This window comes from Diadema antillarum, unplaced genomic scaffold (genome assembly GCF_040938485.1).
Source record: "Diadema antillarum isolate AM-2024a unplaced genomic scaffold, OU_Dant_1.0 seq00000971_RagTag, whole genome shotgun sequence".
NCBI classification, from domain to species: Eukaryota; Metazoa; Echinodermata; class Echinoidea; order Diadematoida; family Diadematidae; genus Diadema; species Diadema antillarum.
The window spans coordinates 741,322-755,515 of NW_027271814.1; the positions used below are offsets into that span (position 1 = coordinate 741,322).

At 39.9% G+C, this 14,194-nt stretch overlaps 1 protein-coding gene across 1 annotated transcript in view; it reads left to right on the forward strand.

The window, feature by feature from the left end:
- Positions 1-14,194, forward strand: part of LOC139741980 (uncharacterized) — a 136,842-nt gene that overhangs the window by 78,399 nt on the left and 44,249 nt on the right. Inside the window, exon 4 of the mRNA XM_071652545.1 lies at positions 127-405. Coding sequence (XP_071508646.1) covers positions 127-405 — 279 coding nt within the window. The remainder of the gene's footprint in view (positions 1-126; positions 406-14,194) is intronic.

The window sequence follows — 14,194 nt, forward strand, 5'->3', positions numbered from 1 at the left end:
TGGAGATATTTTGGGGTCAGCAAAGTCAAATTGCAATAGAATTTTCATATCTTAAACTTGCAAATTGACATAAATCATGTTCTTTTCCTTCTTTCCAATGCATGGCTTGAACATGTGAACCACCAGAAACTGCGCACAGGCCCGTTCTTCCAAGGTCTCGGTCTCGCGACGAGCGGGCGGACAAGCAACGCGAAAAGCTGCAGAAGAAGCTGCGAGAGCGCGAGCGGGAGCAGCGACAGCAGCAGAAGGAGGGGGCGGGCCAGAGCAGTCACTCCAGCAGTCCGCAGTCCTCGCCCCGCGGCCTGAACTCGCACGGCGGCATGGGCAGGACGTCAGAAAACGGCACCAACTCGCGGGGCGGAAACCGGAAGAAGAGGCAGAATAGTCTGAAAGCTGACGACGAAGGTAAGCCGCAAAATTTGATTCTCTGGGAGGCACCAGCTTTTCATTTTTGAAGAACATAACGTCGCTAGGGTGACATGACCTTGTATTTGAAATTTTGGTGAAAATGACTTTTTTTGATTAATGATCAAATAATCGGTTAAGTGATGTCCTGTCCAAATCTTAACTGTCTTACCCCAAAAATGAAGCCACTATGGCATGTCCAAGGAAAGGTTAGACTATTTGCTATAGTGCTTTGGCCGCCATGTATTTTGGCTCTCCTGAACATTTGACATTTCGTAGATACGAGGTCTTGTTGCCCCAGCGACGATGAGAGGGTGTACACATTGAAAGTCATTGTGGGATGGGATGGGGTCACTGCTCACTTTCTTTTTACCACTAAATTGATGCATAAATGTTTTTTTGATCACTTGGATTATTCATTGAGCATGAGGGCAGTCGGTCTTTCTATTTCCATCAAGTTTTGACAATACATCTTTTGTAAGCAATGTAGTTAGAGTGAGTGATGGTGATCATAGCAATAATCTTCTCTTCAAAGTTGTATGTGTCTGCTATTGTTGTCACTGCCAGTACTTCTAGCAGTGGCAATAGCGACAGGGATGACGATTGTGATAACAGGTGTAATGATAAAGTCAATGATTAGGGCCTTTAACCTTCATCATCACCGTCATTCAAAGTTCCCTGGCAACTCAAGCAATTTTGCCTGCGCAAAAGCAACATAAAGTCTTCATATGGATGTTTGCAAGGCAGGAATAATCAACTGAGATTTGAAGTCAGAGCATATCTTGTGTATAATATTTTTGTTGGCATATTTCCTTTAATAACAATAAGTATATGTAGATACCCATGTTTGTATGAAAGAAGACAGGGAAACTATAATCGGCTTAAGTGGACAGAAAAAGTGCAATGTTTGATGGTTGTGCCAATTCATTTGGCTCCTGTCCTATTTTGCTGTTGAGGATTATCCGGCTGAAGTCTAATTTTGCAATTTTATCTTCAAATTTTATTTTGATTTTGTTTTTTATCATGGTGCCTTTTCAATTTTGATTTGTCCTGGTCACAGGAGTCTTCTTTGTGGGGGCGATATGAAAATGTACCCATTCTTTCTCCAGTCATCAGTTCTCATCAAAATTCCATTTCCCCGTCGTATTGCACATCGGGCAGTCCTCTCGCATATTTGCATTTCCCCGTTGCCCCGAGTAATCCCCTCACGTAGGTTTCCTTCCAGAAATCATGGTCTCCCATATGCTGTACAAGTTTATCCTGGCGTGCGCCAGTCGGTGTATGCTGGCGAGATTTCGGAGCAAAAAGAGGAGAAAATGATACCGGAGCACATCTTTACCAATTCTCCCTCTCATTCCTCATTTCATTTCGGGAGAGCGCTTAATTGACGTTCACATTAGTATGAAAGGGAGAGCAGTTGCTTGTTTTTGTTTTGTTTCATTTGTGGGTTTTGTTGTTTTTTTTATTCTGGTTGGCAGTTCATTTTCCATCCCGTGTATCCCTTCTCTGCAGTACCCACGGAGTCTGCGAGGACTTCCGTTTTTTCCAGGGCGCAATGGGATGCGTGCCTGGAGAGCACAAGTAGAGCAGGAGATATGCGTACAGTGCACAAGAGTTAATGAATGGCTTGTGTAAGAGACTGCACTATCCTGTAGCATTAAAGCTGTGCTCAAGGAGACTATACATGTACAAGGTAGCCCATCGGTAAAAGATTGCTTTCTCCTAAACCATATTCCCTTCTTTCTTTCTTTTTTTTTTTGCCTCTTGCTCTCTCTCTTTCTCTCTCTTCCCTTCTCCCTTTCCATATTTTATATATAACATCTAGGATTTTTTTCATGTGACAATATGCTATAAATGGACTAAACAGACAGAATTCCCGTCCTTTTCTATCCCCCCCCCCCCCCTTGTAAATCCATGAATGACTGCATTGATTGGGGTGGGGCAGTTCAGATTTGGTTTATCACATGTCTGAATTATATAGTAGATATAATTAGAAACAGCGTGGAAAGAGAAATAAGCCCTTAGAGGAAATCCACCCCAGAAATAAATAAACTTTAAAAGAAAAATTTTCCCTACAGAGTGATAAAAAATGACAGAAATCGGATAAGAAATAAGGAAGATATGACATTTTGAAATTTCACATTTTTTCAGAAAACATTTCTTCACCAGTCCTTATGAATATTCAAATCAGAAAGTTGATGATGTCATGCTCTCACAATTTCTATACTCATTTCATAAACAGAAATGACAAAAATCTCATATTTCAGCTGTATAAATATAAAACTTGTCGTAAAACCACCCAAAATAAAAAAGAACAAATGTTAACTCTGATATATCTTGGTATGGGAACATGCTTTTACTTGTATTAGTGAAGAATAATAATTTTTCCAAATTTTATATAAACAAACATTTAAAATTGTGAGGGTTTGACGTAACACTCATTTGAACATTCATAAGGACTGGTCAGGAAATGTTTTCTGAATAAATGTGAGATATAAAAATGCCATATCTTCTTTATTTTTTATCTGACTTTTGTCATTTTTGTATCATCCTGTAGGGAATATTTTTCTCTTTCTCTTGAAGTTTATTTGTTTTCTGGAAGGATTTCTTCTTCAGTGTCTGGGTTTGTGATATTAAAGATTGCATTTTATCAATTCTCTGTTTTATGCGGTGGACAGAAATTGCAAGAATAAAGATTGAAAAAAAAAAAAACCCTGCAGAAACTGCCAGGATTCCATGTGGCCATCTTTCTCAATCACTTCTCAAATATTACACTGTATCGCTTTATGTCAAATCCTTCTTTTATAGACTTCTAGTGCAGACAAAAATATTGATATAGAGTGCTATTGAAGGTACAGTCTATATGTTTGCATTATGAACCAAAAAGCAGAGAAAGTATCTGAATTAACCTGTTAGTGGAGAAAAAGTGTCATTGAGGTCAGTTTGATGGGGAATGGTATCAGCGTGTTACATTTTTGGGTTGTTGTTTTTTTGTGTGAGGAAATATGTAGGTTGAAAGTGAAGCTTTTGTCACCACCAGCTCAGCTGTACGCAGATTGTTATTAAAATTTTCCATTTTCCACTACAACCCGACCCACAGTTTGTATATATTGCCCCCTTCAGACCGTGTCAGTGACCCGCCACCAGAATATCGCCCACACAATATGAGCAGAAGAGTTCCTTTTTCTTGGAAGTGGGAGAGAGATTAATGACTGGATGACCACATTTATTGCATGAAGCTTACATTGTACAGTGATAGTTTGCTCCATCTATCCTAGTTTTTATAGCCCATGAAAAGTTTTTTATGCATTGACAGTATTAGTAAAAAAAGAAAATGATATATGTCTGGATCACTTTAAATAGTACACATCTGTATGACAGTGGCAATTTCTTATCTTTTACGACTGCATTCATACATCACACATTTTTGTTTCATTGGTGATTGCCTTATCATGTTTTTAGCCTAATTATGTATTTTCCTGCTGCCTTTCTTGTTTACTTCACCGAAACTTGTGGATTTAAAGTTAAACTCTTCAGCAGTTACAAGGTGACTTTTATAGATAATGTGAAATGAGACAAAAAATGGAAGATGTTTATCGCAATCAAAAGTCACATTTTTTTTTTTTTTTTAGGAACAGTGAGCAGTGGATGCAAATTGAAGGAAGTGACAATGACATTACCTCAGAAGTTTACCTTTTACCTGTAGGCCTTACATAAATCTTCATGAATTTCCTATTTTTACATAAAATCAAAATTAAGAGTATAATAAGTAGGCCCCTCACATCATAGCTTTGTAGCTGTGTGGTAACCTACAGCAACTTTGAGATGGGGAGGTGTTGTAGTTGCCTAATTATTGACCCCGCAACATTTTTTCAAATTATTTTTGTTTAATACTTATGATTTTTAAAATTTGTATGTGTTTATATTATATTTATGTGTACAAAGCAATTGAGAGATGTGAGATGCTGACATCATTGCCCCTAATTTGCATTATATGCAAATTACAATGATATTTTTATTTGATGAATACACGGGAAATTGATATTCCATCCCCTTTTCACTTTCTGTCCAATCTTCAGAAAACCTGTATGATTTGATTCATCTGCTTCTACTGTATTTTTATCAAAGTCAGTAATATCGTGGTACAGATTATAGGGCCTACTAGTTTACAGTTTATTTGTCTTTATCTGCATTGCCATCGTTTCAGGGAGGTTCTTTGTAGTATTTGTGCTCCGTAGCTTCTCAAATCACCGAAAATTTAGGTAGTGAGTGTCACCAAAATGATGTAGACACCACTGAACTACAGAATCAAAAGAATTTTCCTTCTTAAGAGCATACAATTTACGTGTTGCATTGTAAAACTTTGCTGTGTATTGCGGCATATGAGGGTTTTCAAGTGCTTATGTCATTGCAGAGCAGAATTTCCCGCGAGGAGAAGAAATTCTTTACCCGTTCAAGTGACGTCAGGGATGTGATCAACAGCAGAATGAAATTTGTGACCTTTTCCATCCATTTTCCAGCTGGATTAATAATCCCATTCTGACAATTGCTGGCATTCTTTGTGCCCGTGCACACCCCTCCCTCCCCCCCCCCCCCCCAACTTCCCTTCCCCATCCACCAAGTTCCACATGGGAAGAAAGACGATATGATATTAATGCCATAGCATTCAACGTAGTCTCCCTTTCCGTGCCAAAGAAAATTCAATTTAACCAGCAGATTTTAACTTTTTAGACGAGAATCCTTTTGGGGGTCTTTTACTTTTTTTCTCTGAATCTGTTTGTGATGGGATTGGGAGTGAAGGAAGAGAGTATGTATGCATGTGTTTGTCTGTCTTTCTTTCTGTCTATAACTTTGAGGCCATCACAGCCGCTTTCACCATGTCTGCAGCAATTCTTCCCGTCGGTCAGGTGGCATGACGCCTACATCAGTCGTGATGTCATGATTTCGTCACGGCGATTGAGTCAATAGGATGCACCCCCGTCTGAAATGCGTCATCCGCCGCAGCCGAGGAAAGGGAGCGAGGATGATAAGGGGTTGAGGGGAAACGGGAAGAGAAACCGAGGGTGGCGCGAAGAGTGCGCAAAGGAGAGAGAGAGAGAGGGAGGGAGTAAGGGGGAGAGAGCATGCAGACATGTGCAGGAGATGTTGTTAGGGGGACAGTGTCTGGCCTCCCAAGTTTCCGCCTTGTGCTGAAACTGATAGTATTAGAAGGGTCAATAGTAAGGAATATATTTACAGCATGATTTTACCATATGGCTTGTGGTTTCTCTCACACTCTGTTTCACAATAGTTATGTTCAGACGACAAACCCTAACTTCGAGGTTAGGAAACCTCGAGGTTAAGCTCTTGCCCCCTAACTACGACGTGTGGACAAAACGAATCTTAACCTCGAGGTTACGAAACCTCGAGGTCAAATTCCTGCCCCTTTGAGTGCGTTGATTTTTGTGTCCACACGGTGCTTAACTACGAGTGAGGACCCCTGCGGCTTGTGGTTAGAGCACTAACCATAAGATTTCTTGTGGCTCTTAACACTGAGTAAACCTCGAGGTTAGCTAACTACGAGTGCGTCTTCACGGTCCCTAACTACAAGCTCTAACCTCGAGGTTAAGGCTTGTCGTCTGAACGTAACTAATCTGTTACCATTTCAGTCCAGATCCAGCCACCCAGGTTAACCATCTGATCCCTTCCTCAGAGTCCCCCACCCCCACCCCATTTTTCTAGTATCTCCTACCTCTCCCACTCTTCCCTCTCAGTTCTCCCCGCCCCCTCCCTTGCATACAGCTTCCCCATCCATTCCCCCATCTGCACCAATTACTGGCTATGTCTCAAAGGTGCTGTGTAGTTGATGGATCTATTGTCTGGTATTAATATATAGCGAGATCCCAGCTTTCACGCACTTGATTGCCGCCCTCAAAAGCTGCCTGTTTGGCCAGAGATTGCAAATAGTGGTGTTGACAGCGCCCCTCCTTCCCGTACCACCACCACCATCACTACCGCTCGTGGCACTTCATCAGGCTCAAGGCTCAAGTCCATATTTGCACTGGGACATCGGGGAATGGCCATACGCATAAATTGTTTGTTTGATATGAGATTGCACGTGGGTTGATTCCATTCAGACAAAAAGGCCTTAATTGTTGGGAAAGAAATAGCCTGGAGTGTATCGTTGCCTTGGTACTGATACTATGACAGGGTAATTGCAGTTAAAATAGCAGCACAAGTAAGAAACACCCACACTTCAAGTTTTCTCCTTTTTTCCTCTAAAATCAGATGAGTGTGAGGTAAGCAACAAATGTTTCCTCACACAGTCAACTTCTATTTTAAGCTATTCCTATTTCTGACACGGAAGAAGGATTTTTTTTTTCTGTTGCAGATTTTAAGGAATTATTTCCCTGCAATATGTATTAACATTGTTCCTTTTCCTCTTCCAGGAAGTGTAGCAGCACATTTCTGCTGAACAAATTTGTTACTTTTTTTTTTTTGATGACACAAAGCCAATATTCCTTTTTGAATGCAGTTTAACACTTTAGGATCAAGTCAAATATTTGTTTGTTGTAAGAGACGTCATGATAAATAAGAGTTATTTGTATCAAATTTTTAAATGCATAATGATGTATTCACCATTACGTACAACAGTATTCCTTCCCCCTTTGTCCAATCATGGCTCCCAATGTGATCTCTTGCAGGGGGGGGGGGGGGGATTCATTTCTACCCATGCATTTAAGAATATGACAATGTGAGGTTAATCATTGATTGGTCTTTAATGGATACCAATGTACATTCACATGGAAGATGTAGACAGTCTCATTCAAACATACATGTTTGCCCTCGCTGAAGTGTTTAGAATCTGGCAGGGAAATGAGTGATCATTATTTTCTTTTTTTTTTCCCCTAAGATGTGCATGGTACAGTGGACATAGCAAGACATCTATTATAAACATCACTGATTTTAATAAGTTATGTCAGTGGTTCACAAATTACACTTGGTATAATGTTTTTGGCAGAGTTGACTGTTCTGCTGTACCAGGATGGAAACCAAGTGGGCAATAACAAAATTATTGATTGGTCAATAATGTTGATGATCAAAATTGGGCAATAAAGAATACAAATTGCCCTGCTCAGGTATCAGATATAAGCTACAATGTACATAATGCTACATTTACACCACATTATTCCTCACAGCCATGGTAGCCCTGTTTGCACAAAATGCAGCGCACCATGGGAAGGTGAGATATTCTCTCTTTTTGTTTCCCTCCGTATTTCAGTTGTTTTCGTTCCAGTCCTCACTTCAGTATTATGTAGCAATGAGATGCCGTTTTCATGCATGGCATCTGGTCAGGCTAGACTACACATATTTCCTGTTGCATCCCGCTACAGATCATGATCTTCAAGTCAAAAGAGACCTGCCTAGGTTGGCTAGGACCCACCTGAAATAGAGTAGCTACTGTAGCCATATATCCATCGTATCCCTGACCAGATATATTAAGATTCTATATTACATACTCCTGATAGGTATCGTGGCATATTCCCAAACTTATGCTAGGTGCATAGGAAGGATATGATCCAACGTGACAGCAAGCAATTATGATATCTTGTCTCAGGAGCCACATCAGCGACAGGAAAGGGGGGATTTTATGGGCTTTCCGGCCGCAACCAAGGGGAGAAAACAGTGTGGGGACAGAAGAGAAAGCTTGACATCTAATACCAGAGTGTAATGTGATAAGCTTCATCAGCTTCTGAGTGAGCGAGGATGCGAGGCAGTTTGGTTTAAAAAAGTTTCATTTTCGGGAAAAATTTGGCTCGTTGACGGAGAGAGAAAAAGATGTCACCAACAGCAGCGGACGACACTTGATGTCTTAATGACAGTGGATCAAATTTCGGAGGGTTCTCGTGTCTGTGCAATTCAGCCATGAAGTTTCCTGTTATAATATTCTGATTTGTATACCTCTTAATCTGTGAGTCATATGTTTAGTCTCTGCATGGTAAAGTGCGGGAGCTGTGATCCAGTAAGGTTTTCCTTTTTCAGAAACTGAGTCATCACCTGGTTGGGGTGGGGTGGGGAGAGAAGAATCATAAGTTGCCATAGCAACCATCTCATATTTGAGATTTGATATATCAGATGACTTTTACTGTAGTACAGCAGTTGAGTTACCCTCTGCTTTATTTGACAAGACTAGAAAGTGCAAGGACAATTAAAACATCATACCCCTCTTAAATTCTAAAGTAAATTTTGAAACTTTATTTGGACCTCAACTGACTGGTACGATTTCTGCAATTACATGCTTTTATTTGAGGCATCTCTAGAATTAATGCAGTTCCTTATCTCACATTTATTATGCACATGTTACATCAGCCATATAACTTTGAAGGGGGCGTGGTGCAGATACGGAAAGGTGCATTTCAGACCACCATGTGCACTGATACTCCATCAATACGTCTGTGTATGTGTCGTGTTTATATGTACAGTGTACATCTCAGTGGTCTGTTATGGGAAAAATTCGTGCAAAAAACGAGGGGAATATCACAGAGTTTGAAATCTTTTAAACCATCTAAGACAAGTCCAGAGTATACCTGGGCAGATGTTGGTGGGAAATGCGAGTTACAGCAAAATCAGCCTGTCCTCGATGGGAAAATGTTGTTATACCTCAAAGTTGAGAATCCAGGAGAGGGAATTGGTATTCGTGCATCCCTTGTCCCTCCTGGCCACTTGGATGGGGCATTACTGAGGGCAGTGGCTGCCCCTCCAAGGAAGCCATTCTTTGAGTCACTCCGACAGAAATACAGCTGACCCGCCGCTCAACTCCCCCTGCATGCTGAAGCTAGTCTGGTGACTGCAGACCCTTGATAGTTTCACGTCTCTTATCTGGCAGCGATGCGTGGAATTTTGAGTACCCCCCTTTTAAGTCTGTGTATTACATTTGTGCAATAGACTGGGTTGCAAACATATTCAAATTCATCTAAGGATGTTTCTTCCATCCTGACCTAATAATGAGCTACAATTCTATCAACCTGTACATGTACCTCAAAACTCTTGTCAATACATGAAATCCAGTTTGCATACATCACTTGTTGCTATGTTAGGTAAACCTTGGGCAAGCTTTTCAGGCTGTTAAGAAGAACCATTGTCTGAAAGGCATGCCTACAATTTGAGTATGTTCGTACACTGGTCTTTTGAAGTGCTGTAGAGATTATACCACCTTGATTAAATGCAAGGGGAGTGGGTGAATTTGGTTTATTGTGAGATGCATGCTGTACAATCCAATCCCTTGGCCATAAATCTTGAGAAAGATTTAGAGACGTTGAGTAAATAAAGCTAAAGAACACACCTGGTTATGCATTGGATGCCAAACTTGATACATTGTAGGTAGACTTGACGTTGAGTAGACAGTCACTGATCCTTTTGATGTTGGCCCAGTGGCGATCTATGCAAGATATGAATGTAATGTCTGGAGTCCTGACTTTCCCAGCCTGGTGTTCAGACATTGATGTCACTGCCCCCATTCCTGTTTTTATATGCTAACACTTCAGTCATACCTATCAGAATATACCATTTCACTAGTTCTCATGCATCAAGAAATGAAGATTAAGTACCTTTGTAAATAAATTTTGGTAGACTAGAATTACTTTAAATCTAATTGTTGACTTGCATCTTGAAAAAAAAAAGAGTCATAATCAGTTTTGATTTAATTCTGAAAGTGGTTTTATTGCAGCTGTTGACTTACAGCATGAAAAGGTGAATTTTGTTGATAATCAGTTTAGAATTCAATTCTGAAAGTGATTTTAATGTAAATGTTTACTTGCAGAAAGAAATAGAATTCTTTTCCGTAATCAATTTAGAATTAAATTCTTAAAGTGACTTTAATGCGTACAATTGTATATCTTTGGAACCCTCTGTGTCTTTGTCACATGATTCAGAAATGAAAATAAATAAAGTTTTACTTAAAAAAAGGGGGAAAATGCACGAGATATGAAGGAAATTATGGTGAAGAGTCTGCAACTTTCCTTCGTTTGCTATTAGTGTGGGTCTATCAAATAGAGTTGTTTTAGCCATTGGAACAATTTTTATTTTGACTGAATAAGTGTGAAGAAGTGTGCAGAATATCATCATCTCAAGTTTAAGAGTCAAAACATGGTGTGTTTTGAAACACTGAAGTATCCAAAGCCTCACATTGTCTTAAAAGAACTTAACACTGATCAATATTAGCTAGTGTTATGACAATCGATGCCGTGGAGCAGGTAGTGCAAATATTAATGTCTAATCTCTCGTTACTTAGCGGCGGGCTCCTTCCTGAAAACAAAGACGATGGCCGGGTTGTGTTTGTCACAGTAATGGTCTTCACAGTTTGTTGGCCAGGAAATGTCATGTGATGCTCATAGGCTGTCATTGATTGATGGACGTACCAGTTCAGACGTTGGCACGCTCAAGTTTTTTATGGCGTCTTTGTGCTGTCATTGTATCATTGTCGTCATGTTCAGTCTGGTCTCCATAGTGCTAACACTCCCACATTGGCCAAATATAAAATTCTGCCATGAAAGTATTTACAATATTTAATGATGTTAGTACTTTTGCAGATGAACCCATCCCACCTGTCTTGTTAAGAAAATATCAGACTTAAATTCTATATTTATATATAATATTCAAAGTCAGCTTCTTGTTTTACAAAGAGAAATGAATGGTTGTGGTGATATCGTGTATGATATTTTGCTTTGGTTTGTTTTATTTCTTGTTAATTTTTGGGGTTTTGCCATTTCAATGTGCACGTCAAGTCGTGTTGCGACATTTTCGTTTGCTATGTGCTTCGCTTTGGCATGAATCAATATAGATCAGCCATTCTTTATTAGCACGAGTGTATCATATCAATTTAGCATCTCAGAATGTCGTGATTGAACCTCGCATAGGATCATGACGCTTTTCATGCTTAGCGTTACACAATGGGAATGAATACATGTATGCTGCAGAGACTGCAGCCACTTCATGCTCAGCATTTTAACCTTATAGTGTGAGCAGTCAAGCCTCGTAACTATAAAGGGAGGGGGTGGATGGGAATGATATTTGCTGCTTGAGGGAATACACTTCAAGCAGCAATCGTTGGCCAAGCAGTTTATTTTTAGAGAATTCAGTAATATCATCTCACTCTCTCCCGATGGCTTGGGGCAATTGTTCGTTGAACATTCATTCATTTCCCACGCAAACATCCGCCTTTTTTCTTTTTCCCCCGGCTGCAAATTGTGAGACAGAGAAACGTGTAAGTACTAAATCAAATTTGCACACTATTGGCCACTGTAAAGATTGCTAATAGATAACCTTAAAGACAACTCTCCCAACCCACCCCACCCCAGCATATGGATACAAACAGGTTGTTGAGATGAAAGCATGTGGAAGAAAAGGAAAAACGTTTGAAGGGGAGAAGAGGAATGGGAGAAAGCTGATTAATTACAGGTCTCAAAGCACCTAGATTGTTGCTCTCAAGGTGGAGATATTGTAGCCATTATCGTCATCGTGGTTGTTAGGTGAATTACTTTTCGTAGCTGTGGACAGGCTATATTTAACAAAAACTCACAGAATCAAGAGTGAGATCTCGACGAGACAATCGAGGTTGCTGCTTAGCAGTAGTTTGAGGTAAAGTGAGACCTATGGGAGTTTAGCATTCAGGAGAGATTTCAGCTAATTGTCTGTAGTGACTGAAAAGGCAGTCGAGTATTCTTGATATAATATAAGCTTGCGCACTCTTATTTGTGTTCAAAGCAATTTGAAAATGTTTTTGTATATATTTCCAGTTGCATTATAGTGTTAGGTATCAATTGATAATATTTTGCAAGTTTGAAATTATGTCAAAAGATGCTGCATCTTAAATTGCCATAACTTTCTCATTTAACATTCAATTTTTGAGGAAACATCTGTTATTCTATCGGATTTAAATTCACTCCATTCTGCAATGCCAACTGTAAGAACATGGCATGAAATTCTGCTTTTATATTTAAAAAAAAGTGAAAGAAAAAAAGCTGTTACACTGGAAGAACATTTTTGTGAGGGGTGAATGTCAGAGAAAGACAAGTATACTTGAGGGACTTTTCTACTCTGGGCTTGCCCACTCCATGTCAGTGGTAAGAGGATTGGTGGAGCCAGGGAGGGCAACTGTCGTGTTGGTTGCCTTTTGAGAAGCGACAAGTAGGCGAGTGAGGAAGTATTTGTAAGTACCTCAATGGGTGGAATACTTCCTATTGGTTGCATTTGTCCTTTGCCAACTATATCTGTGGCATTGGCAGAGATTTGGCTTGTGCATTTTTTTTTTCTTTTTTTTTTTGATAAATCCATGCTGTTCCTGTATTCATGAAATGTTCACAGATAATCCATTTCATAGGCTTGTATCAGACTTGTCCTTTCCTAAAAATAAAAAAAGAAGAAGAAGAAAAAAAAAAGATCACCCTGTACTATGCATACAGTATTTCATGTTTGCTGAATGTCATTGACATTGATGAGACATCTTCCCCCCGAGAAAACTGTTAACACTGAATTAATGAAGGATGTGAAGTTACGTTCCATCCGCCAACAGAAATAATGCTTTTTGTGCAAAAACTATGTTCACACTGTATTCATAAAGTGTCCGAAGCATTTTGTGTGCCCTTGGTATAGATTAGACTTTTTCACCTTGTGAAAGCCCTTATGTAGCTATTTCAACTTGGCTGTTATAGGTTGTTCCTCAGCAAAAGTGCTGCATGTGCTTGTGCATCCCCCTTTTTTCTGTGTGGTTTGTTTACATCTGGCACAGAGTGCGAAGTTCCAACACTGCAGCAACAATGTAAGACGCCCGAGTGAGTGTACTGACGCAGAAGGTGCACCAGATGTGATGAACAATAGCGATGATATTTCAATGTACGATCAGGGTTCAATGTGGAGTTCAAGTCGGCATAGGGCCGCTGCTCACCGAACGACAGCTCAAAGAGGGCGCCGTATAAAGACCCACTCCCCTAACCATGACCCTTGTAAAATGCAAACACCTCGTGTCCCTCCCTCACGATGATATCATCTGAAGTGGAAAGCTGCGGACATTGACTCGGACATTTTTGCTTCTGGGATAGAACAAACAAGAGGAGAGATCTGCAGCATGATGGGCTTTATTTGGGTCCAGAGGAATGCCAAAGTTGTGAACTGGGTCACAGTCTACTTCCAAGGGCGACTTTCATGGGTTGTCATTTCATTCTCACTTCATGCACCGTGCTCCGTTAAAGAGTCCTAGATTTGGTCCATTGATGGGAATGAGTACAGACTATTTTTCGGAAGCTCTCGGAGTGAAATTTCACATATTTCAGTTCTTTTCTCCTAATGTATGACAGTGTCCATGAATGAAGAAGTTGCAAAAGTGACGTGAAAGGACTTAATTTTTTACTGACAAAGAAGAGTAGAGAGGGAGAGAGAGAAAAAAAGAGAAGTACAACTGTAGAACACTAAAGATCTGGCAGTCTGTCCACTGGGTTCACTCATTGTACAAGCAACAATCATTCAACTTTGTATTTCTTTCAGTCTTTTATTTTTTTTGGAGCCTTCGGCAAATTTCTGGCACTTGTTGCTTTACTTCATATCCCTGGTGTGTGTGTGGGGGGGGGGACCACATACACAAACTCACACACAAAAACAAAACAATGGACCATGTTTCACTATGTAAATCATTGTAAAGAAGAGAGGGTATCAAGTAATCATTGTATAACAATTTTCTTTAGATATGACATCTGTAGATCAATGTTTGACTGTTGAGGGCTTGAAAATATAATGCAAAAATTTTTTTAACCTTTTA